The following is a 25917-nucleotide window of genomic DNA, read 5'->3' on the forward strand; positions in this document are numbered from 1 at the left end:
CCGCCATTTTGTGTCTCTGTCAGTCCGGCGGCGGCGCGAGCGGACGGTCGGGGGAAGAGCGGGCGGGCGGGAGCGAGCGAAGTCGGCGGTGCTTGGCAGGGGGCCACCCGGGCAGCAGGTCACGATGATATCGGCCGCCCAGCTCCTCGACGAGCTCATGGGCCGGGACAGGAACCTGGCCCCCGATGAGAAGCGCAGCAACGTGCGGTGGGACCACGAGAGCGTGAGTGAAACGGAGCCGCCTCCTCTCGGCCCCTCGAGGCCTGCGTTTGGCGTTGTCACCCGCACGCGCCGCGGAGGAGTTATGGGCCCTTGCCGCCCGGGCCTTCCGCCCGCCCGGGCTGGGAGCTGTGGCCCCAGCGAGGAGGGCGCTTGGCGGTGTGTGGTGGGGGAGGCTTTGGTGCTACGGTTCTGGATCGGGCCGGGGCCCTTAATGGCCTGGGAATGAGGAGCAGGCTGGAGGTTTGGAAGGGAATTATGGAGGGCCTGGCTAGGCTTGGATGGGGGTTGGAGCGGCCTGGATCCGTAAGTAGCCTGACTGTGAGGATTGGGAAGCGGATTGCGGGTGCCCGGATTGGGGGCCGTGGGGCGCGCTCCCCGTGCCTCTGCTGGGAGCATGATGCGTGAGGGGTTTGTGCCGGTGCACAACGATTTCGTTAAGAAAAATGAGCGGGTCGTAGGGTTTTGTGGGGGTCTGATTAAGGCTGCTGGGGCGAGAGGGGAGGGACATGGGATGGCGGGAGGGCTGAGTTTTAGCCCTTTTATCATGCGGGAGCGCTCCTCCGATGAAAGGAAAAGTTTCATACAGCCTGGCTGTGCCTGGAATGTAGAGTGTTTTTGAAGGGGTCGTTCCTGAGTTGGAGGAGGAGGAAGTCTCGGGGTATGTCTTACTGCTGTTCGATGGGATGGAAGATGAATAGGATAGAGGGACGTGCTAACTACCTACCTATACAGAATAATGAAGAACTAGAGAGTCTTCGTAAATGAACATGTTGCTGATGTAAGAGTTTTATTTCTCCATATCAAATTGTCTTGGAACTTTTTCTCATCTACAACACTGTTACTATTGAGCAATGATATATTTCAGTCATTGTAGGTGGGTGTGGCATGTTAATATCCTGAAATAAACTGTTAATCAGAGTGTGTTTTTTTCTCCATCCCAGATATTTTCTAATTTCATTCAGTGGCATCTACCATCACTTTTTTTGTTGTCACCTATCGCAGTCATAAAATCAATAGCGGAGTTCCTAATGGATTTCATAGAGTTACTGGCACCTTTCCCATATTGGCATCAAAGCTTTCCTTAAGATAGCGTTTTAATTTTTTTTTTAGGTTGGAATTTAATGCGTAAATCACAGCACAGACATCCTAGTAGAAAAACAATCATTTAGGCCAGTTCTACAGTAAGTTGACCTAAGTACACAACTCCATCTTAGTGATATAATGAGTAGTTGAGTGGACTACTCTCACTTCCCCTCCCCAGCCTCTATACCTGTGAAATGGGCTGCTGGACCCCGTGGGGAGCCCAGCTCAGTCCTGTTTCATGCCAGTTGGGGACTGCTGGGGCTCTGCATTTGAGCCAAGCAGCTCTTACTATACTGTATTTGAAATGCAGACCCGCAGTGGTCCCAGCTCTGTCCTGGCTTATGCTGGTCAGGGACCTATCCCCACTGTGGCTTTGTAGTTTAAATGTAGTAGGAGCTGGGCACACAGCCTCCTGCTACATTTAAACTGCAGAGCTGCAACGGGGTAGGTACCCCGTCCGCGTGAGCCAGTACAGAGCTCCTTCCCTTATCAACTAATTGTGTAGTCAATACAATTTGTATTGACTACACAATTGATCAATTACCCACCTCTTAACATCCTTACTCCACCTATGTGAATATGAATAATGTAGCCACTGGAGTTGATGGAGTTGACTTATTGTGGTGTCTCTACCATGCTGGGTTGAAACTCTCCCATTGATTTACCAGACTAGATGGGAGAGCAGTTTGCTAACATCCACTAAATTAGGAGGTGGAAACTTTTGTGTGTGTGTGGGGGGGGGGAGCAACAGTACTGACTCAGAAAAATCAACCAGGGGTGGCGCACAAATGAGCGGGGGGAGCGGCAACCAAACTAAACCTAACCAGGCCTCCAAGTAAGGAGGAGGAAAAAACCTTACAGATGTGACTTCTAACTGGAAAAACAAGGGGGGAAAAGAGAAACACTCCTCTCATGTTCCAGCCCCATGGGGAAGGGTGAGACTAAGGGCTTATCTTCAGGGCCAGATTAACTCTTCTGGGAGCCTGGTGCTATAAATTTTGTGGGGGAGCCCTGGGTTCTGGGGTGAGGCCAAAATGAAGGGTTCATTGTGTGCAAGAGGAGTGCTGAGGAACAGGGTTGAGGGTCTGGGTGGAAGGCAAGTTGAAGTGGCTTGGGGTGGGATTTCTGGAGGAGAGGAGGCAGGGGATTGGGGCACTAGCATGGTGTGGCTCCGGAGGCTAGGGAGCTCCCACAGGTGGCTCCACACTTCCCTGAACTTGCAGGCTCCACCCCAGTTGCTCCCACTGACTGGGAAATGTGGCCCTTGGAAGTGGTGATGGTGGAGGCTTCAAGTGAGTGCAGGGACACAGCTTCCTCTGTGCTGCTATTTCAAGAACCGCTTCCTCCCATCTGCCAGGCGGAGCCCATGGACTGAATGTAGCTTGCCTTGATATGGTCTATGAGACTCACCCCTCAACCCTTGCAGCGGGGTGAGCTGGTACTTGTGCTCCAGCCCATTTTTAAAATTTTCTAACCAGATGTTGGGAAGGACATCTTGACCAAAAAAATTGGTTTTAATTTAGAAAAGTTAATGTCCATTTACACATTGCTCATTACAAAATGTTAAATCTAGAGTTATGCATTACAGGAGGGAGTCGCAATTCAAGAAGAGTGAATGCTTTTCATAAAATTATTTTATTTGAACACACAATTCAGCCAGGCAGTCATTTCAAAATTTCCCTTTGGTTTTGAGTTCAGAATGCACGGATGCCACTATATCCTGGGAATTTGAAATAGAGAAATTGGACTGTCTGTGCAACTAAGATACGTTTTGGGGGGATGGAATGTGTGTTTTTGCTTTGCTTTTTGTGTGTGAGATCAAAAAACATACATTTTTTACCTATATACACAAGATATATGAAGATCAACCTTTAGGCGGCTACTTCTCTTTTGTTCAGAGATCAGGTCTCTCTCCTCTTCGCAATGGAAGTCTGCTGCCATTTCCCTGGCCAATGAGAAGTTCATAGACTACTGTTCAAACACTTTCAGCACATGGACAGGAACATGTGTAATAATCTTTCTTTTAAATCAGCCTTTATACTTTTGGATAATTTAAGCACTATTCTCAGACTTGTTCCTCAGTCTGTACTTTATCTAATTTAAACATTTTTATTAAAGCTAATGTTAAAATTTGCTTCCTTCTGGCTTTCATAGAAGCATTTGTGCAGGTCAGGTAAGCACCACACTAATGTCTTTATTAAATGTATACTCCGTGAAATGCCAGATTAGTGCAGTTAAAGGAGTAGGTGCTTCACAGTCAATTCTGATGTACTTATCAGAAACATAGCTGTGCCTTTAGCAAGCTGCCTACCCATATCATTTCTCTATTTCTTTTACAGTCCAACAATGTTCTTTAGTTTGTTTTTATGTGCTAATGTTATGCAGCTTAAATTAAAAAAAAATTAAAAAATCAGGAACGACTCCTATTTTTGTGCAATGTGTAAGTGTTAACATTGCTGTAGAAACTTTAAACTTTGTTTCTTTCTTTTAGATTTAGCTGTGTGGCATTAACAGTTCTCTTGCATTTATGAACATTACTAATTGGAAAAACATAAAGAGCTTTGGAATCTATCTAAATGAAAGCAGTATATTTCCAATTACAGATCTCAATATTCTGTAGATCCACATCTCTCCATAGTTCAGGGTAAATTTAAAACAAGGTCCACATTAGAAAGTGGAACGGTTCTACAAGGGGGAAGAAAAGCAATTTGTTGGGTCAAGGTGGAAACAAGCATGGCCAGTTAAATGTGGATAGTAGTGGCAGAGAACGAGCCTTTTGAAATAGTTGAACAATAAATACTCTGTATACTGAAAACTAAATTTAGTTTTGAGAGGCATTAGCTGCTTATAAACATTACATTTATTTAGTGGTTAATGAGGGATCTTTTTGGCTCTGAATAGGTTTGATGCATCTAGAACCCTTGAAACCACAGATTATTTGTCCTTCCAAGGCGGGTCTATTGAGTTCTTTGTAAGTTATAGAATTTTGATATTGTTTGGGGTAGTAAGGATTTTAAACTTAATGTTTAACCGGTTCACAAATTAAACGAGATTTTTACATCCCTTATGTGGATAGTTATAATGGTGTATTTCTGCCAGTAAATATAAATTATTTGTATAAGCTAGCCCTTCAATTGGCATGGAAGTTCTGGATGAGTTACTACTCTGTTCCTCAGTGTTCTCATCTGTAAAAGGGGAGTAATACTTACCTATCTCCTAGAGGTGTTTAAGGATTAAGATTTCTGAACAAGTTTGATATAATTGGATATTTAGTATTTTTGTGGCACTCTGCCATTCTAGATCCCTTTGAAATGTGAGACCTAAGAGTGAAAGAGAATTCAGTAGTATATTGAACCTTTTCCTTTCTGTTGGAGGACTTTAGAAGGTTCACATGTTGTAACAGTAAAAAGTTGCAAAACAATTAATTGCTAATTATATACATTTCTAGCAAAACACTGTAGCATAACTTTTGGGGGAAAGAATGTCTTAGTCTGCATTTAAAACACTATTACTACAATGTGCCATAGCCACAAATAATGGCTAATACCTCAGTATTCCAGGAAAAGGGTCCAACATAGTTGAGTTCTCATCTCTTACTCTAGTTAGATACTTCATATCATGAAAAAAGAAAAGTGCTTATAAGGAGACAGTCTGTAATAAGGATGTGAAAGATTAAACCGGTGAGCATCACCTTTAGCGGGTGTTTGAGTACTGATTAACCTGTGGGGGCTGGAGCAGCTCTCTCCCCACCATGGGCAGGGATCTGCTCCTGCATGGCCAGAGCAGCCCCTGTCCACAGCAGGCCCAGATGCATTGCAAGCAGGAGCTGCTCCAGCCCATTCACCTCCCCTTTAATCAGCTCTGGGGATGAGGAGGGCAGGTAGGAATGGGTATATGTGGGAAGCTGGCTTTCAGGTTGGTTCCCTATGTGTATCGACTCCCACTGAGCTGCTTGCCCCCTGCACTGCTGCCTCTTAGAGGCAGTGGGAGAGGGCGGGGAAGGTGGAAGCAGGTGCTCTCGTGGAGCTGGATTTTAAACTGGCTCCCTGTGAACACTGGCTCCCGTCTGCTTCCCTCCCCGAGTGTAACCGTGTATCCGCTAAAAATTCGAGCGGTTACACATTTACAAAGAAAAATGTTAGTTAACATCCCTATTATTAGTACCGCAGAATTAATAGTCATGAAGTAGAGTGAGCTGTATTGTTATCTGACTCATACATTAGCAGACTTTTTATCTAATTTTCAACAGTTAATCTTATTGATAAATAAACCAGAGAAGTTGTCAGGTTTGATTTGACTGTCCCAAGTTGAGTTTGCAGAGTTGCTAGTTGTAAAATACCTTCCTACTTGTAATGGAGTAGATTTGCAATAGCATCACTGTTTACATGCCACTTCTAGACTCACTATTCAGAGTAGATATGCACTTTATAATTGAAATAATTACTTCAAGAATTGTAAGAATAAGTGTGTGTGTGTGTGTGTGTGTGTGTGTGTGTGTGTGTGTGTGTGTGTGTGTGTGTGTGTGTGTGTACACGCGCGCGCGGAAGAATTTGAAAAATCAACCATTAGTGTTTTGCAGGGAATCCTAGTACGTATGTAGGTACAGGTTAAACCTTCAGTATCTGGGACACTTTGATCTGGCAAGGATATTGCTGGACCAGACACACCTGGCTAGCTCATGGGCTGGACTGGCGGTGTGGGGCAGAGCATCAGTCGGCAACCAGGAGTGTAGCCCCGAGCGGGCTGAAGGCAGCATGGCCTGGGGGTTGGGGGAGCAGCCCAGACTGGCACCCTCAGTGGTGAGGAACGTAACCCTGCCCTGGGTGGGAGCGCACTATCTCTGGCAAGGAGCAGAGCCAGGAGGGGAGCCTTGACCTTCCTTGATCCAGCAAACTCCATGGTTTGGGACTGTTCATGTCCCAACAGTGCCAGACCAGGGATGTCCCACCTTTATCTTAACATTAGTTATTTACATTTAATTGACTTTCATTTAATTCAAAGTAATTAAATTGTTTATAAAGACTACTGGGGAGTTGTGCTCCCTGCTCACTCTGCTTGCCAAACCTTCCTATCACTGGGGAATAGGTGTTTGGCCAGGGGGTTGGGAGCAGGAGTGGGGTGGAGGTGCGGGATGAGTGAGGGGGCAGGTTCTTGGTAGATAGTGTATGTGAGGGGGTTGGAGGTGTAGGGAGGGGGGAGGACACATGGCTAGCACCTCCTGCCTGAGGCGTCAGAGCACTAGGGGGGAAGGTGGATTGGCTTCTGGGTGTCATCATCCTCCTCCCCCCCGCCCCCCCGGGAGGGGGAGGCCATGCAGCTCCCACCTCCTTGGAGCACCAATGTGGGGGGGAGGCCTCACAGTTCTCCCCCTCCCCCCCCCCGGAGTGGGGAGGCAGGCTTTGCAGCTCCGGAGTGGCTGGAGCACCAGAGAGGTGGGAAGGGGGGAGGAAGACAAGCAGCTGAGGGGGAAATTTTGTTTATGTAGAGAGCTAGTGTATTGTCCCCTAACAAATACTCAGTGTGGCCCCTCAGTGCTGGCTCTGGGGACCTGCCTGCCCTCCCTCTTGCTGCTTCCCACAGAGCCAGTGCTGGGGTGCTTTTAAACTGGCTCTGTGGTGCCACCTGCCCCACTCCCTGCAGTGCCATGACTCACCATGGACAGGGTGAAGGGAGGGGACATTGCCATGACTCACCATGGACAGGGACTGCTGCTACTGCATGATGTTGCCTCTTTATCAGAGGCAGGAGCGTGGGGTGGTAGGCGAGGTTCTCTGTAAGCTGTGCGCCTGTATGAGTGCACAGCCCTTTTCTGAACCCTGCACAGAGGTTCAGAGCTCCCTGCATTGTCAGGGAGCTCAGCTGATGGGCTGGGAAAGGAGGGGCTGGGCACTCACCCTTTTAGAGGAGCAGAAGCAGCAAGAGCTGCTGCCTGCTATGACTAGAGAAGCTGACTCCAGCCTCTACTCCAGGCTGGGCAAAAGATGATTTATGGCCGGATCTGGCTGTTAGTCTCATCTTGCTCCTTGCCTGTCTTGCACCTGCTTGGCACTCAGGAAAGCTGGGTGTAGGGGCATCTATGTGTTTCTGAATACTGAGAGCCTGGAGGGAGGGGAGACAGGCTTCTCATGCACCCTTCATTTTCCATAGCTCCCATTGGCTGGTTTTGATCAATAGCAGCTCCTTGTTTGCAGGACAGGCAGCATGTGCCATGCCCCTTTTCCCCCAGGCTCACAGCATTCAGTTCAGAGCAGTAAACATGGCCCTACAGGTCTCCTGAGTGCATACAGGGACTGGAAGGTGGGGACCCTGGCTAAGGGAACCTGCTGGGCTGCTGGCTGAGAGCTAGGTAAGGTCTCCTAGCCAGAGCCTGTCTCTGGCACCCCAGTCTCTTTCCCTCCCCCAATCTCTTCTCTCCTACCCCATTAATCCAAACCTTCTGCACCCCTGTTCCAGCCCCCAGACACTGCATCCCCTCCTTCACCCCTCCTCCGATCACAACCCCTTCTCAGACTTTGTACCCCATCTGCTATCCCTGGTCACAACCCAAATCCCTGCATCCCCTTCTGCACTCCTGCCCTAGGTCACAACCCCCTTCCAGGCCTTGCACCCCCCTCCCCCTCCACTCCAGTCTGTTGCCTCAAGTCACGATCCCTTACTTCACCCAAACTCCCTTACAGAGCTCACACCCCAATCCCTTACCCTAAGCTCCCTTCTGCACCCAATCTCCATTCCAGACCCCCTACACCTCCATTAATATAATGGAAGAGTGCAGCCCTTGACCACTTACCAAATACTTGGAATGACCCAACATCAACAATTATTGCCCATCCCTGTGTTAATGGCTTATGGTAAGAAGAAAAAAAGATTTTTAACAGTTTTTTTTTTTTTTGTGTTGCAGACACCTAAAACTGTGATCTTAATGATTTTTTTTTAAATGCTGTTAGTAATTAATGCATGGTAAACTGTATTGCATTAAGGCCAGATTTAGAGTTCTGGCTCTTATGAGTCAGAAGTAGCAAGTACTAGGTGTGATGCTACTGTTTTGTAGTATGAAACCTTATTTGCAAGATCTTAGAAACATGCATCTGTCTGTTAGAAAGGATGATGATACATGTACTTCAAGGTCTCAGAAGGGTAGCAGTGTTAGTCTGTAACTTAAAAAAAACACAATGGTCCTGTAGCACCTTAGACTAACAAAAATAAATAAATAGTATCATGAGCTTTCATGGGCAAAACCCATTTCTTCAGCCAAAGATAGTGGGTTTTTTATTTGATTTCATATTAAATAATCATAAGCATTGTTCCTTGTTAATTATTACTTGTTTTAATTTCTTCCACATCTATGGACCATTTAAAATATATATTTATATCTATGCTGTTTGTTTGTACTGGGGGGTGCACATCCACACAGTACCTCAATATTGGCGGTGCGCATAAGAAATTTCAACCCACCCTATGATGGAAAATCTTAGCGGGATCCCTGGTGGCAGGCAGAGCCAGTCTGCTCAGGAACCCAGTTATTAAACCAGCCCTCCCACGTGTACTGGCTCCCACCTGTCATCCCACGCTGCTGCCTCTGATAGGCAGCAGCACAAGTTGGCAAGATGCTCTCTGGAAATGGGGCTGGAACGCACTGGCGGCTGGCCCTGCACCCAGGGACTAATGAATAGTTATTTAACAGATTATATTTGATGTGGTTAAATGACTATTCCAGTTACGTGCTATTCCACACCCCTCCGCCTAGGTATGTTAAAGCCTGTGTGTGTGGGGACCTAACTTAAAAGCTGGTTCCCTGCACATACCAGCTCCTGCAAAGTCGCTCCCTCCTCTTCTCTCCCCCCCAACTCAAAAGCTGACTCCCTGCGAACATTGGCTCCCATCTAGGTGCCCCCCATGTGTTAATGTGGAACAGCTATAAATTTCAGCAGTTAGCTACTTCAAATTAATTGGCCTCTATCAATCATTATTAAATTAAATCTAATTATTAAATTAGATTTTTTCCTCCACCAATCATTATTAAAAGATCTTTGGGCTTTTTGTGGGGGTGGGGGATTTGAGTGAATTTGCTGCTTTACAATATATAAAGAGGCTGAAAGTTTTATGTCTTTTACCTTAACATCAAGAATTTCAGAGGGGTAAATGACTTAATGGTCTCAACAGCACTGTTTTACCAGTCTCCTGGACTTAGCAGTGAAGGAGCCAGTAGGGCTGGATTTAATTACTTAGCACCGGAGGCAGGGGCGGTTATGCTACTCAAACCTGTCATCCCTCCACCTTGTGATCTGGAACCTTTGTGGTTAGCCGGGCCTGAACACCTCTGTTTGGAGGCAGTGAGGATGATCCCTTTAGGATATGAATGGTTAACTGATAAGCATCACCATTTCAGGCTGCTTACTGGTTATGATTAACCTGTGGGGGGGCTGTAGCAGGTGCCTCCTCCCCCCCCACTTAATCAGTTAACATAGTGTTTAACCAGTTAACTAATTAAACAGAATTTACATCCCTTATACCACAGAATTTGCTGAACCACGGGAGATCAGTATTGTCTAGTAGCATTACCAACACTTCCATTGCATACTGGGCTCTTAGAAGACATTTAGGGTAAATTAGAGGTAAATAACAGCACAGAACACTGCCACAGGACTGGTGTCTGTAAACAGACATTATGGGGCTGCGGAACACTTGGCCACACCCTTGATGAGTAGACATTCAGGTAACTAAAATCGTGCCAGCCCCCAGATGTTGCCTGACCAGTGAGATTCAACCTGTAGTGAATTCTGTTGCACTGTGCTCTACTTTGCTGTGCTGTTTTTGGTCCTGTAAGAAATTGTGTACTGCTTGTACATCTGACTGTACCACTGTTAGTGCATCTATTCATTTTTCTGTGCTTGTTGCACATTTTGATTATTACATTGTCACTGATCCTTTGAGTTGTCACAGTTTAGTAATGAGTAAGTGGGTGGTTTCAGAAGTGCTAGACACTTTGCAGCACATGTTGTGAACTAAAATATTGTTTTTCAAATAATATAATTGTATTCAGTAACAAAGTCAATGCAAAAGAACATAAGAATGGTCTGACCCAGTACGACCGAAGGTCCATCTAGCCTAGTAGCTTGTCTGCCGACAGTGGCCAGCACCAGGTGCTCCAGAGAGGGTGGACCAAAGACAATGATCAAGTGATTTGTCTCCTGCCATCCTTCTCCAGCCTCTGACAAACAGAGGCCAGGGACACCATTTCTATCCCCTGGCTAATAGCCTTTTATGGACCTAACCTCCATGAAATTATAGCTTCTCTTTAAACTCTGTTATAGTCCTAGCCTTCACAGCTTCCTCTGGCAAGGAGTTCCACAGGTTGACTACATGCTGTGTGAAGAACTTCTTTTTATTAGTTTTAAACCTGCTACCCATTAACTTCATTTGGTGTCCTCTAGTTCTTCTATTATGGGAACTAATAAATAACTTTTCTTTATCCGCCCTCTCCACACCACTCATGATTTTATATACCTCTATCATATCCCCCCTCAGTCTCCTCTTTTCTAAACTGAAAAGTCCCAGTCGTTTTAACCTCTCTTCATATGGGACCCGTTCCAAACCCCTAAGCATTTTAGTTGCCCTTTTCTGAACCCTTTCCAAGGCCAAAATATCTTTTTTGAGGTGAGGAGACCACATCTGTACACAGTATTCAAGATGTGGGCATACCATAGTTTTATATGGGGGCAGTAAGATATTCTGTTTTATTTTCTATCCCTTTCTTAATAATTTAATTTCTTAATAATTCTTAGCATCCTATTTGCCTTTTTTGACTGCCGCTGCACACTGTGTGGAAGTTTTCAGAGAACTATCCACGATAACATGACGAGATAACATGATCTTGGTAACTAATTGACGATTCATTATCAGTGGGAAATAGGTCAATGGAGGGATGATAGGAGTTACTATAGAGAACTTTCTGGGTGTCTGGCTGGTGAGTCTTGCCCACATGCTCAGGGTTTAGCTGATCAACATATTTGGGGTCGGGAAGGAATTTTCCTCCAGGGTAGATTGGCAGAGACCCTGGAGGTTTTTCGCCTTCCTCTGTAGCATGGGGTACAGATCACAGCTGGAGGATTCTCTGCATCTTGGGGTCTTCAAAGTATTTGAAGGCTTCAATATCTGAGAGATAGGTGAGAGGATTATTCTAGGAGGGGTGGGTGAGATTCTGTGGCCTGCACTGTGCAGGGGGTCAGACTAGATGATCATAATGGTCCCTTCTGACCGTAGAGTCTGAGAACTCCAAGATCTCTTTCCTAATTTGTCATAGCCAAATTAGCCCCCATCATACTGTACGTTTAGTTGGGGTTATTTTTCCCGATGTGGATAAGTGTAAAGTAATGCACATTAAATTTCATTTGCCATTTTGTTGCCCAATCACTCAGTTTGGTGAGATCTTCTTGGAGTCCCTCACAGTCTACTTCTGTCTTGACTATCCTAAACAATTTGGTATCATCTGCAAACTTTACCACCTCACTGCTTACCCCTTTCTCCAGATCATTTATGAATAAGTTGAAAAGGATTGGCCCCAGGACTGACCCTTGGGGGATACCACTATATACCCCTCTCCATTCTGAAAATTTTCCATTTATTCCTACCTTTTGTTTCCTGTCTTTTAACCAGTTCTCAATCCATGAAAGGACCTTCTCTCTTATCCCATGGCAATGTAATTTACACAGAGCCTTTGGTGAGGGACCTTGTCAAAGGCTTTCTGAAAATCTAAGTATACTAGATCTAAGTATACTAGATCCCCCTTGTCTGCATGTTTAACCCCTTCAAAGAACTCTAATAGATTAGTAAGGCATGATTTCCCTTTACAGAAACCATGCTGACTTTTGTCCAACAAATTATGTTCTTCTACGTGCCTCACAATTTTATTCTTTACTGTTGTTTTGACTAATTTGCCTGGTACTGAAGTTAGACTTACCAGTCTGTAATTGCCAGGATCGCCTCTAGAGCCTTTTTAAATATTGGTGCCACGTTAGCTACCTGCCAGTCATCAGGTACAGAAGCAGATTAAAGGATAGGTTCCAAACCATAGATAATAGTTCAGCAATTTCCAATTTGAGTTTTTAGAACTCTTGGATGAATGCCATCCGGTCCCAGAGATTTGTTAACATTAAGTTTTTCTATTTGTTCCAAAACCACCTCTGACACTTCAATCCGAGACAGTTCCTCAATTCATCACCCACAAAGGATGGTGCAGATTTGGGAATCTCCCTAACGTCCTCAGCCATGAAGACTGAAGCAAAGAAATCATTTAGTTTCTCCGCAATGAACATTAACAATTAAAATATTGCTGGAACAGAGCTTAATGAGGGAAAAGAACATTCATGTACATTTTACCTGACCGGTAAAAGCCACATGCTGTGTGTGATGCTATGGTTTTCCTTAATGTGCCTCTGCCTCTATGCCACTTGGAGTGTTTGGGAGGGAGGTTGTCTGTAGGTGATGTAATGCAGTTCTTCATGTATTGCAAAGGGAGGAAGCAAGCCCATGAATGTTGAATTGAGGTTCCACAAGGATTTGCAGTATCTGTGTTTGTTGCTCGAGAAGCCCTATTATTGTCTGTGCATCTCACTTTCCTTTTCCTGCAGTGACTCTTGGACTTTTCTCTGGTCTGCTCTTTTCTTCTCCGGGTTGTCTGCAGTATTGACCCTCCAGGCCCTTTGCTCATGGCTTGTTGTAGCATTGACTTGTAGGATCTCAATGAACATGCTATCCCAAGTCCTTTTCTTTCTCCTCCTTACCTACCTCAGGTGTGAAAGGGAAATCCCTCAAGGCTGCTGCCACAGCAGCAGCAAATAGAACACACAAGTACTATGTCCACATTGCCACAACAATAAGTGAAATTTTATACTCCGAACACCATTCCTTTGCTCCCTTGTAGTTTTCAACAAGATGTGTTTACTGACACTTCTGCTTCTGACTGTGAGCAGTGCTACTCTCAGCAGCAGCTGTGGTGAGTATGACCTGCCAGGGTGAAAAAATGAAGAGGGAATTGCTAAGTTGCATGAAACTGAGTATAGGGCAACAATGCTCTATATGTTGGCACTGTTTTCTGCAAGTGATGATTTTAACTAATCTCACTCAGCAGGATAACTAAGGCAGAGAAAGCAAAGTTGCTGCTGGCATGCTGAAGCTGCCAGGGCCTGTATGCTGCTATAGTTCCTGCCAAAGTTATTGCTGACTGACATGGGAAAGTGTCATACTGTGGAGGAAGAAATAAGGCTGCCATATCTAGAAACCTCGAAGTGGATTACAGAACAGCTCCGTGAAAGTTTTATTGAGCTCTCTAATTAGAATTTAGTGTACATTCTTATATACATAAACTGCTCCTTGTGATACCCCACCCTCGCTTAACTTTACAGGAGACTGAAAAGCCGACAAGTATGACCTCCTTTGTTGTACCAATCCATTTTGTAGTACACGTAAATTAACAAGTTTATAACTTTGTCCTGTTAAGTCGGTTGCACCATCACTGCAGTGGGACATACATTTGTTTCTTGAGGATCCTTCCCCTGCATCGGGCTCCCCCAGGCTTGACTAACTAGACCAGGTCCTGGCTCATAGCATAAGCACCCGGTCATATGTCCCCGTCCTCATCCTTACTGTTCATGCAGGGGCATGTTACTCAGGCTTCTCAAAAATATTCATCTTGATCTTTGGGGCTGACACAGGACTTCTCCAAGTATGGCATTCTGCTCTTTATAAAAGTATTAGGTCTGCGAACTGGCACCAGATTGACAGTCCATTTCCCTGGTGTTCTGATACACTTGACAAAATTCCTCCGCTTTCACTTGGCACTGATGCTGATCCCTTTTGTATGCCTTCTGCATTCTCCGTACAATCTGCTCCTAGGTATCTGGGCTATAATTGTGCTTGTGCAGCCTCTTCTCAGAGGCTCAGGACATCTACCATCTCCTGTCTGTTCCATGCCAAAGCAGGTCTGGAGTGTGTAACCAGTGTAGTCATCTGGCTATAAATGACACACATTTAGAGATACAGAAGCATACAGGAAGCCCCCAACTTAGGAACGGGTTGTGTTCCAAAAATTCATTTGTAAGTCAGTTGTTTGGAACTCAGATCTTGTGTTCCCATAGAAACAATGTTATAAACAGTGGTTAAATTGCCAGGGTAGCCCACAAAATCTTATTTAAATTGGATGCTAGTGCTTGAGAAAAGGCTTGATTTCATAGGTAGAAATTTCAAAGAAGACTTCTGGGCATCTCCCTGCTGCAATGCTAGATTCATTGTTCTGTTTGACCAGGGCTATTAGATTTTTGGGACCCTCTGAGCTCTGGAAAGTGGCCTACACTGGGGGGGTTCAGCGTGCAGGATGGGGCTGTAGGTTGAGGCAGGGGATTGCATGCGGGAGGGAGCTAGGGCTCTGATTGGGGCTGCGGATGAAGCATTTGGGGTTCAGTAGGGGTCTCCACACTGGGCCCCAGAGGTTGGAATTTGGGAGGGGGTTCAGGGTCTAGTCAGAAGTTAGGGTGTGGGAGGGGGCACAAGGCTGGAGGGGAGCATTGGGACACTTGCCTGGGGCAGTTCCCCTTTGATAGTGCAGGCCTGGGGGATGGAAGTGGCTCTGGCAGTCTCCATTCTCATAGGCACAGCCTCCAGTGCTCACTCATGGGGAGGCTACAAGCAGTATGAGCACAGGCCAGAGGACTCCAGAGAAGAGGGGGTAGACAGTGGTTGGGGGGGAAAAAAGCAGTGCTTTAAAGCGCCACTTCTTTCTGGCCACCACTGCATGGCTGCATTGTCTCTTCTTGTTTGGAGTTCTCCAGCTGCGCTCTCACTGCCCCCCAGTGAGTGGAGGCTCGGAGCTTTCTGAGCTGGTGCTGAGCCCGTGGAGTGGGGAGAAGCTGCTGGCCAGGGGATGGGGTTAGGGTGGCCAAAGCCAGTGCTGAGCTTGCAGACAGCCAAGATTGGTCTGGCTGCAGTATACCAACCCTTGCTCATGCCGCTCACTACTGCTTGCAGCCTCTTGCCTGTCCCCCTGAGACTACATGTGAGCGTGAATACGTGCAGATGTTCGTTACTCCTGGAGTAGTGTCTTTAACAATGGTATAAAGGAACACAGTATTTTGCAATGGGAAAGAGGATTTATCCATTTGCATGGGGTAGTCAGGAAGGCATGTCCTGTTGTCCCTGCTGTGATCAAGTAGCACATGTCCATATGTGTGTTGGAAGTTTGACTTTTTACATTGATCACCATCAGTTTGTTTGTTCTAATTAAAATGTGTCAAACAGAAGAAAAATATTTATATTTTCTCTCTCCTAGGTTTGTAAATACTACCTTTGTGGGTTTTGTCCAGCTGAATTATTTACAAATACCCGTTCTGACTTAGGTAAGTGTGTTTGGAGGGGGAGGGGGTCATTTATTGTCTATATATTTAAAAAAGAATCCTGTGAGATGACAGTGATGTCACCACATCACTTTGCATGCTGCCTCCCTCTGACCTTCTTCTCTAAGTTCGAGTCCTACTTCGCTGCTTCCCCTCGCCACTTGGAATTGCTATTTTAAACCAAGCCCTTACTCTCCTTCCTCCACACCACAGGGCTTTTAATGCCAAGAAACATGACACAGTACCCGGCAGACCCCATGTTGCAGCTGTGACAGCCCAGGGGAGGAGAGGTTCAGTGCTTGGGATAGCTGCCCAGGGACAGGTGCTAGGAGCAGGGCAACCAGCCGGGCTTATGTGCCAGCACCGGGCTTGTGGGGGCTCCCCTGCTGACTGGTTCTTGGTGAGCTGGAGTGTGATGCCTGATGAAGACTTGCCCCCCTCAACAGTGACTGCACTTACCACAGCTGCCAGAGCCACCCCTGAGCCACTCGGGAGCTACTGCACCAACCTGTCAGTTCTTTCCCTTCTACTCCCGGTGGGGAGATGGATGGCCCTGGGCTCTGTGAGCAGGGTTGGGGCAGGGAGGAGGGAGAATGGGGGCCCAGGCTAGTGGAAGGGGAGAAGGAGCCCCAGGTTGGTGGATGGTAAAAGGAGGAGGAAGGGGTCCAGGCTGGTGTGGCCGAGCCAGGGTTGCCTACCCCCCACGAGAGAGGGGGATTTGCAAGCAGTGTGAGCTTCCAGCTTCTTATGGCTTCTCCAGTCCCATCGCTTTAAGGTGCCTAGAAAATCACTGGGCATTCAGAAATACCTGAGTTAGGCTCACATGCTCCCTATAGGAGGTGCCTCAGAATGAGATTGACAGAAGCAAGCATTGACAGAAGTTTCCCCCAAGTTAGCCAATAGGAGATGCCAAGGCAAGTGATGTATCTTGAGCCCCACCCTTCCAGGGAGTTTCTGTGCCTTAGTCTGGGATACAGAGAGATACCTTCCTCTGCTTGGGATTCTCTGCCACAGATCCTTTCTTTGAAGATAGGTGCCTATACTGATTTTGCAAGAACGTCAAGAGGGCCAACCTTATACTTCTAACCCAATAGTTAGGGCACTTATCTGGAATGTGGGAGACCATGGTTTCAAATTCTCCCTTGACCTGAGTGGGAGAAGGGATTTGAATAGAGATCTGCCACTTGTCAGGTGAATGCCCTAGCCACTGAGCTCTGGCATATTCCTGTGTGGCAATTCCTTGGTCTGTATTGTGAAACTTTTCTAATGTGGATAAACAATATATATTCATTAAAGTAGGGAGGGCGGAAAGAGATCCTGGGTTCCCCACTTCTCAGGTGAGTTCTATAGCCACCAGTCTATAGAATCATTCTCATGCTTGTGTGCACTTTTTCCATCTCTCTCTGACCCAGTGATTCGGCACCTATAGCTTTTGGTGACAGTTTAGTGGGGGGGTTTATGAATCCCAGAGGAATCTGATTCTGGACATTGTGCCTACCAGAGATGTTAAAAAGCAGGTAATTGGGTAATGATGTAACTGCTGACAGTGGTTACATCATGGTTACCTACACCACGGGGCAGAAGTTGGCTCTGGCCTACTGTCTCACTCCCAGGGAGCCAGCTGCCGCCCTGCGTTGCTGCCTCCATATCAGACATAGAAGCACAGGGCGGCAGCCATCTCCTGCCTATAGCCCTGCTCCTAGGGAGCTGGCTACCGCCCCTGCAAGTGGTGGCAGCTGGCTCTCCAGGAGCCGGGGAGTCTGCATGTAACTGTGAACATTGACCAATAAGGCTTGACTTATCTGTTAACCATTTACACAGTTACATTTTCACATTCCTAGTACCTACAGTGGTAGTTAGATGCCTACATCTTTTTATGAACCTAGCCCTAAAAGTATTCTAACTAAATCTTCAAGAGTTTATTAGTGTAGCTTTCCAGAGCGTGCACTCAGTCTTGCTTTGCTTTGCTTTTAGGTCCATGTGAAAAAATTCATGATGAAAATCTGCGTAAACAGTGAGTGTTTAAGTTGTTTTAGAATGTGTTAATAAAAAGTGGCTTAACTTGGTCAAATTAGAATTAATAAAACCAACCAGGCAAAAAGAAAATAATTGATTATTAAGAGCAGCTTCATATATACGTTTGAACTTTTCATTGTCAGTTTCTCTATAAAAACTGATTTTAAAAAAATCACACAGTAATTTAAGAATTAATCATGGAAATTTTGAGGGGACTTTGAGGTCATTTAGCCCATTTCCCTGCTCTGAAGCAGTCCCAGTGTAATTTACAAAGTTGTAATTTTTGCTGGAGCCGTTAAAGCATAGCAGTTTTTACATGGTTTTTCTCATGTCTGTCTATCAAATTGACAATCGTTCATTTAAAAAAAACTTTGTATCTTTATCAGATATGAAAAGAGCTCTCGTTTTATGAAAGTGGGCTATGAAAGAGATTTCTTGCGGTATTTACAGAGCTTACTTGCAGAAGTAGAACGGAGGATTCGAAGAGGCCATGCTCGTTTGGCCCTGTCACAGAACCAGCAGTCATCAGGTGTAAGTACAAAAGGAAATATTGAAGCAAAGATCTGTTCACTATAGATTGAATTTGCTGCTTTTCAGATGGTCCTTATGTGATTTACCACTGATCATCAGGAGCCAAAAATATAAAAGGTTATTATGACAAGAAGAACGTCTCTTCTCTTCACTTCTGTTTTCCATAGATAGCTGCAGCTTTTTCCTCTGTACTCAGAATGATTTCTATTAACATACGCACATAGTTCTCCTGTTGCTTTTGATTTCTTCTGTGTGGTTAAATAACTAATTAGCAGGATAGTTGTTACTTGACATGGATGATGGATTTGCCTGATGCAAGGCTCTTGTTTAAAATAGCATTTTTAATTTCGCTAGCTTAGGACAAGGGTATATTGATTTTAATGGGTGATCCTCCTTTCACTGTATTCCCGGGAGAGTTATACTCTATCCTCTTAAATTAATTACCAAGAGTGAGCTCTGAATTCTACTTTGATAAGTCTGTTAATTTTCTAATGTTCTTAACAAAATATTCTCAACCAAGGGGAGTTGAATTCAGTATGCTGGGTGTCAGAGTAGATTTGCATTCCTATTTGGACAGGGCATTTAGAAAGTCAGTTTGATCTGGTCTGCTCCTAAAACTTAATTGATTTATAACTACATTGCTCGTGGCTTTGAAAAATTTCATACCCTGTGCAACATTAGATAGATTTCTTTTGTAGATACTGCTAGGTTGATGGAAGATTTCTTCCATCAACCCAGCTACTGCCTTTTGAGGACAGATTTTGTAGAGTTGGGAAACCAGTGTAAAAGGAATACCATTACCGTTCTACTGTCATAGTGGATTACCCTCTGGTTTACATTAGCAAGGCCTGGGTTCAGCAACCTTTTCTCAGCAAAGAGCCAAACTACATCAAAATTCAGAACAAGTGGTCAACAAAGAGCAGTATAAGATTGCCTCTTTCCATTACTGAAAATATACAACTTAATGTTATTTGTAATTGACATGATGATTAATAATAGCATAAATGAAACGTACTCCCAGACTTTATTTAGTGGGATTTCTGTTGCTGCTGGGGGTGCAGTTTGTGGATATAGTGTTGCAGGAGTCAGGGTTGGGATGTATGAGGGGCTCAGGGCAGGGAGCTGGGTGTGTGAAAGGTGCAGGAGACAGGGCAGGGCATTGGGGGTGGGAAATAGATTATGCGGGGAGAGGGAGGGATCCTTGGGGCCAGATTACCTTATCTGTCTGGGGTTGGGCTGCTGTATCTGGGCACCAGTGGCTGGACAAGGGCTGGGCCAAGATAGCTGGAGCCAGATTGTGGCCTCCCCTTCTACCTGTACTGCAGCAGGGGAGAGGGGAAACACCACCAGTCTTTCTGCAGCCAGATGGGGACTGGACCATAACGCCTGCTCCAGGATCGGGGCCACTGACGGGGGGCTTGGCCCTAATCTGGTTCTTGTTGGACAAGCTTCATTTTAAATAAAGTTAAATATTATGTCCAACACAAAAGGTTTCAACATTGTCTTTCTTTATGCTAGGAGTGGGTTGGGGGCCATTGACCCACAGAAAAAAACCACACAAGTGAGAAGTCAAAAAAACCCTACAAAACCCAACCTTCAGTGATGACTCCCAACTGAAATCACCTCACTTCCCTAGAATTCCAGCCCCATCGTGGGGGTCGGGGGAGCAGGGAGGACTGAGGTTCAAGGGCCTCAAGCCAGATTAACTCTTCTGGGGTTACAAGCTTAGTGGATTTTCTGGGCCTCCCCAAGTTCTGGGGTGGGATTTAAAAAAAAAAAAGGTTCAGTGTGTGGAACACAAATGGAGATGTAGGAGGGGGTGAGGATGCAAGGTCTAGGTGGGAGTAGGGGGTGCAGGAGTAGGGTGTCTGGCCATGGAGAGTGGACAGGAGCAAGGAAGGGGGCAGAGTCTAGCCAGGAGGGGAAGGTTCAGGAGGAAGCTGGGTGTCTGTCCAGGAGAAAGGGCGCAGGAGCAAGTGAGAGCACAGGAGCAGGCTGGGGGGGTAGGGTGTGGGGACAAAGGGAAGGGGTGCTAGAGCAGGTTGGGGATAGGGTGTCTGGCCAGGATAGAGAGGTGCAGGTGTAAGGTTAGGGGTGCAGGGTCTCAGTGGAGGATGGGTATGGGATCTTGGTTTGGGGGTATGAGTGGGGGGGCTGGGGTCTTGGCTTGGGAGGTGGGGGAGTCACTTACTTGCTTTTGCAGTGCTTTCAGGCTCCCATTGGTCAGAATCTGGTCAATGGGAGCAGAGGGAAAAGCCGCCAGGAAGTGTGTGCCTGCGCTGCTGTCCCTCACCTGGGGGAAGGGAAGTGGCAGCCCCGTTTCTGGCTCTGGCTTCTTCCCTGCAAGCTGGATCCAGTGGGGAGGCTTGGGGATCTCTTCTCCTCTCTCCTCTTCTTCCCCCCTCCAAGGAAGCGGGAACCGGCACTTCAGTCTTGCAGGGGGCTGTGAGGCTGGAGCATCAGCATGGGCTCCCTGCTGGGGGTGGGCGGCGGGGGAGGAGGTCCTGAGCTAAGCTAACAGTACCTAAGTGGTTTAAGATATTCTCTATTGGGCTCAAGGCACTGTCAGTGGCATACCTCAATAACATTTTTATCTTATAGGTGTAGGGTTGCTAATTGGAGATCAGGTCACACATTGACATAGCTCTGTTCTCTGAACTTGGTATTTAGTTATGATTATTTGGGGGGAATAGTTTGATTTGAATATCTCTACCCACCTTTTTGGAAGTTGTATTGTTCATAAGCTTTCCCCCAAAAAAGAAGTATGCCGAGCAAGAAGCATTTGAAGGACATTCTCTGCAGAGGGCTGTGTATGACTTTCAGTCAGGAGCTTAGCTCATGTTCCACTCTGCTTTTGCTCTTCTCAGGGGTCAAATGTTAAGAATCAGGAGTATTCTGTCCTTCTTGTGCTATCATGTTAAAACTCAGGAATTACAATCATGTTTGATGCCTTCAGAGAAGCAGGATTATAATTGAGTAAATTGACTTTTCCTAACACTAAGTGATAGTACAAATTGTTACAGCTCTTGGACTAATTTGTAGTTAAATCTATTTATCTGGTATCAAATATGCTATTCTAGAGAGAACATTAGGGCTGTGTATGTTTAAGAAACTATCCTTAAACTATCCTTTGAGTAGGAACTGATTATTTTTATGTTTAGCAGGCAGCTGGACCTGCAGGCAAAAATGAAGAGAAAATTCAGGTCTTAACTGACAAAATCGATGTACTTCTACAACAGGTAAAAATCACTTTCTAACACAATTATTAATCAAATTTTCAAATTAAGAGACTGACAGGATATTTATTCTCCTTTAGATTGAAGAATTGGGCTCTGAAGGAAAGGTGGAAGAAGCACAAGGAATGATGAAACTTGTTGAACAGTTAAAAGAAGAGAGGGAGTTGCTGAGGTCTACAACTTCAGTAAGTAAAACCTGTGTGGGTTCTGTTAGGCTTATTTCAAGGCTCAATGCAACAGCAGAACTTGGCAAAATAGGTGTGCAAGTTTATGTAATCAGGGGCTTTAAAAGTTACAACAACCAATTATTGTTTTCTTGTTAAATTTTGGTTTCTCCCATTCAAACTTAACAAGCTGAAATATTGCCCCTTATGAGAGCCCAGCCCGTATTTCACTAGTGCATTTAATAATTTAAAATGCCAGTTAGTCTTCTTCAGTATTCAATATTGTGTACTTTGTTAGGTAATTACATCTTGGATTTAAATTGGAAGCTCGTTCAGTTTAGTTTTCCTTACCAAAACTAAGTTGGAATTGAGAGTTTAACTGTGTATTGGTAATTTATGGGAGATGAAACAGATGCTTCATATAGCTATGCTTATATAGCTAAAAATTAGGAAGTCAGAAAACTCATTCTAAGTTGATGTAGAAGCCTGAAACAAACGGATTTGGAAAATATAAAATTGCAAGACCACAGAAAATGTGTGATTTTAAACCTCCTGTATCTCAGCATTGCTTGGGCCAAAATATCTGAAATTTGAGAATATTTGCAAGCACCCTTCAGAAAAAATCTCCAACTAGATCATGTACAGTTGATAAGTTAGTCACCTTCTGTATCCCAACGTGGCTATGCATCGTGCACTTTAAGAAACACTAGTTGATATGTTGATAATATACCTAATGTTTCCTGCATGTATCAAGGAGCAGTGAGTTTAAAATATTTGTATTATCATTGGCCATTTGAATTTGGCACCCATTGAAATGAATTGAGCAATTAATCTCTCGTAGCTATCTTGCTGACACTCTGAAAACTGTTAGACATCACTGAATCAGTTAACCTTCAAAACAGTGTTTCTTCTTAACTATAACAGTTCAGAGACTAGAGTCTCGTTTTTTGCTAAAAATAAAGTAATTGAAGTTTGACATCTTTCCATTGCCATCTCTTACCTTCCCTGCCTCTCTAGTTCTTTAAACTCCTCCAATGAGAGAGAAGCCATTTTAAAGACTTTTAGAGGAAATCAGAACTCTTGCTTGAAATGGAGAGGTGGCTACAGCTTTTATTGTGAGGAAGACACTTTGGATGTTTGATTTAAACCAGAGTCAGTTCAAGGATCTTTAAATTCCTGGCTGTCAGCAGTTTCTCTTCTTTAAATCTCCCCCATGACTGCCACATTTCAGGGAATGTATCTCGAGAGAACCTCTTGGTTTTCTCTGTAATTATCTTCCAAACTACTAGATCTAGACCTGCTTGATTCCTGGAAGGTTGCATGTTTAAAGCTGAATCTGATTAAGTCTGTCTTGTGTGATGTTGCACTTTCATTAGTTCTTCTTTGTGTGATGTCCCTCTGGGTATTCCACTGTAGGTGTTAGGCTGTTCCGGTACCGCAGACTGGAGATTTTTCCAGCTGTAGTTGGTTGGGCTTTGTGCATGTCATGGGTGTCTTGTGGTGTTCATGCCTTACCATATCAAGAGCATGGCCCAACCTTCCTCAGTTCCTTCTCTACCATCCTCTGAAGCAGACACAGCTCTGCAGTGTTCTTCTCTTCACATCCTTGAAGATGAAAAATACATAGTTTAAGGGGAAGGAGGGCTGAATGTTAGTTTTTTTTAAAAATAACAGACTTTTTCTCCTCAGTTTATATAGTTAGTGTATATATAGTTGCCCCCTTTTTCCCTTGGTTTGTTTTTACCAAACCAAAAAGAAAAAGGTGAGCCAAAGACCACCACCTGCCATTATGATGCTGGGATTTCCAGGTTTCAAAAAATGGAACACTTGTTGCAAACCCATGCCCATCTCCACAGCCATTCTGCCTGCGTTCACTGCCCTGGGGAGATGCACATCCCCCAAAAGTGCTCTCATTGTAGCAATCTTTCTGCGAGAGCTAGGCGTGACAGGGTCTCAAGAGGATTCTTATGGAGAAGTCCCTTCAATCACCTCAGCAATCACATCAGATCCTTTCACACTTTTTGACAAAGGATAAAGCCCAGACTTCCAAAGTCTCTAAGAAGCGGGCTAGCACCCCTCCAGGTAGGGATTCTCAAAGAGAATTTCCCCAGCAAAATCATTCTCCTCGATTCTTACCTCGAGACAGAGCAAAGAGGATACCTCTGGCACTGCACCAAAACAAGCCTCAATAGGCACCAATTCAGAGTTTAGGTACTCTGTGCCACTGCTGGCACCAACAGTGCCATCTCTTATGCTGCTGCTACCAGCATTTTCTCCCACAGTGCTGAAAAGAATGGCTCGCGGCACCATCAAAGCAGGCAGTTTCCGGACTATGGTGATGTAGTGGACTCATCAGCACTGCATTTCCCCACTCTTCCGCACTGACGAGTCACCAGGTCAAGCTTCTGACCGCCTGTGAATGTCACCCGCTGTCTCATTCCATAGTGATCCTGAGGCGGAGGAGTACAGGAGCAGATTTTCATTCTAGCTTTCCTCACGTGTGACCTCCATGGCAACCACACAGCATGAACCTTCTCGACATTTTGCATGTTCAGCTGTGCAATGGGCAACCATGGCCATATCCACCTGCTCCTTATTCCATGCAGTGACTCCAATGGGTGAATAGAGGGCAGTATTCAGCCCCCTGTGCTCCAGCAAGGAGTGCTTTGACATCTCCACCATCAGTTGTGAGTATCCCTCCCACAGACATTCAGATGGAGGAGGGAGGTGCAAGTTTATGATGACAATTTGGAGACTCAACCAGTGAAAGTTTTCCTGCCTGACCACTCTTCATTCCTGGATAAAGCAGTGATTCCCACAGCTACCCTCAAATGACCTGAAACAGTTCTAGGAGTTGTTCCAAAGGGTGGCCACAAACCAGGAGATACTACTCCAGGAAGTGCAGGAGAAGCAACACAGCTACTCCAGATTCTACAAACCAAGGAAGTGTCTAAGATTGCATTCCCTGTAGATGAGGCTATTATGGACGCATCAGCCAGCATATGACAGACACCTGCCTCGGTAACACCAACCAGTAAATGGGCTGATAGAAAATTCTTCGTCCCAGCAAAGGACCTAGACTTTCTCCTTTCCCACCCTTAGCCTAATTCCTTAGTTGTAGATGCTGTCCACCACCATAACAAACAACCCCAGTACAAGATGGCCTCACAGGACAAAGACCATTAGAGACTGATTTATTTGGCTGAAAGATATATTCCTCATCCACACTGCAGCTCTGAGTAGCCAGCTATTCAGCCCTTCTGGCTAATTATGACTTCTCCAATTATTCAAAGTTGGAGGAACTGACAGAACATCTCCCTGAACAGAAATACCCTGTCCTAAAATCCGTTATGCTAAGATGGACAAGCCATAGCTTGCATCTCACTCCAATCAGCATTCACTGTAGGTGACTCAGCCACTTATGCCACAAGTGTTATAGTCATACAACAAGCATCCTAGCACCAATCCCCTGGGATCCCCATGGAACTGTGCATTTAGGTGGAAGACTTGCCATTTGACAAAAGTTATTTTTCGCCAAAACTGACACGGTCTCTCATACAATGAAGGACTCTCACTACCCTTCATATGCTTGGCATGTACACACCACCAGCCAAGCATAGACATCACATACCATATCAAGGCCTAAGGAGACCATGTTCAAGTCTGGGGACTATAGAATAGTCAAGTAACCAGTAAGAATTAATGAGGTTAATCGACTATTCAGTTAACAAATATTTAACATCTCTGTCTTGAACATTTTCATTTGTTTGTCAGAATCTCCCATCCTGCTCTAGTTATTGCCAAGATTTGTTCTGCCATTTTTACACCCTCTTGTGGTAAACCTGACATCCTGAAGTTCTTCATATATTCTTATAAATTTCTCCTTTTATGAATTTAAATGATATAGTTCATGTTTAGAAGTGGTGGAATGTATGGGACTACATTGAAATCAGTGACAGTACACCTGCTCACTAAGCTTGATTTTGACCTTGTCATCTTCAGAATGCTTTGCAGATAGTAACAGCTTCTCACCATGTTCCTGTCACTAAGCGAAGGTTTATTGCCATAGTTTTTATTGTTGGGGAAAACTGAAATAAACAGGTTGGGCTCGTCTACATTGGCCCCTTTTCCGAAAGGGGCATGTTAATTTCAGAGATCGTAATAGGGAAATCCGCGGGGGATTTAAATATCCCCGCGGCATTTAAATAAAATGAAGTAGGAATAAGATCCTCCGGAAAAGGGCGCTTTTTCCGGAGGATCGGGGCCAGTGTAGACGCTCTT

The 25917-nt window shown here is 45.2% G+C and overlaps 2 protein-coding genes across 6 annotated transcripts in view; one reads left to right on the plus strand and one right to left on the minus strand.

Moving 5' to 3' along the window:
• Positions 1-25917, plus strand: part of LUC7L3 (LUC7 like 3 pre-mRNA splicing factor) — a 41532-nt gene continuing 15615 nt past the window's right edge. For 2 of the 5 annotated variants that reach the window (XM_014574624.3, XM_006125100.3), the window contains exons 1-6: positions 1-223; positions 15626-15692; positions 17664-17703; positions 18092-18236; positions 21398-21475; positions 21553-21657. In XM_014574624.3, the coding sequence (XP_014430110.1) occupies positions 125-223; positions 15626-15692; positions 17664-17703; positions 18092-18236; positions 21398-21475; positions 21553-21657 (534 nt within the window). In that variant the 5' untranslated portion in view covers positions 1-124. The remainder of the gene's footprint in view (positions 224-15625; positions 15693-17663; positions 17704-18091; positions 18237-21397; positions 21476-21552; positions 21658-25917) is intronic. The other 3 variants (XR_012896868.1, XM_006125102.3, XM_025185682.2) reach the window with 2 other exon arrangements.
• LOC102450715 (ankyrin repeat domain-containing protein 40-like) overlaps positions 22741-25917 on the minus strand; it is a 38968-nt gene continuing 35791 nt past the window's right edge. The window contains exon 5 of the mRNA XM_075903792.1: positions 22741-23241. Coding sequence (XP_075759907.1) covers positions 23191-23241 — 51 coding nt within the window. The 3' untranslated portion in view covers positions 22741-23190. The remainder of the gene's footprint in view (positions 23242-25917) is intronic.

Source organism: Pelodiscus sinensis, chromosome 20 (genome assembly GCF_049634645.1).
Source record: "Pelodiscus sinensis isolate JC-2024 chromosome 20, ASM4963464v1, whole genome shotgun sequence".
In the NCBI taxonomy this organism is placed as follows: domain Eukaryota; kingdom Metazoa; phylum Chordata; order Testudines; family Trionychidae; genus Pelodiscus; species Pelodiscus sinensis.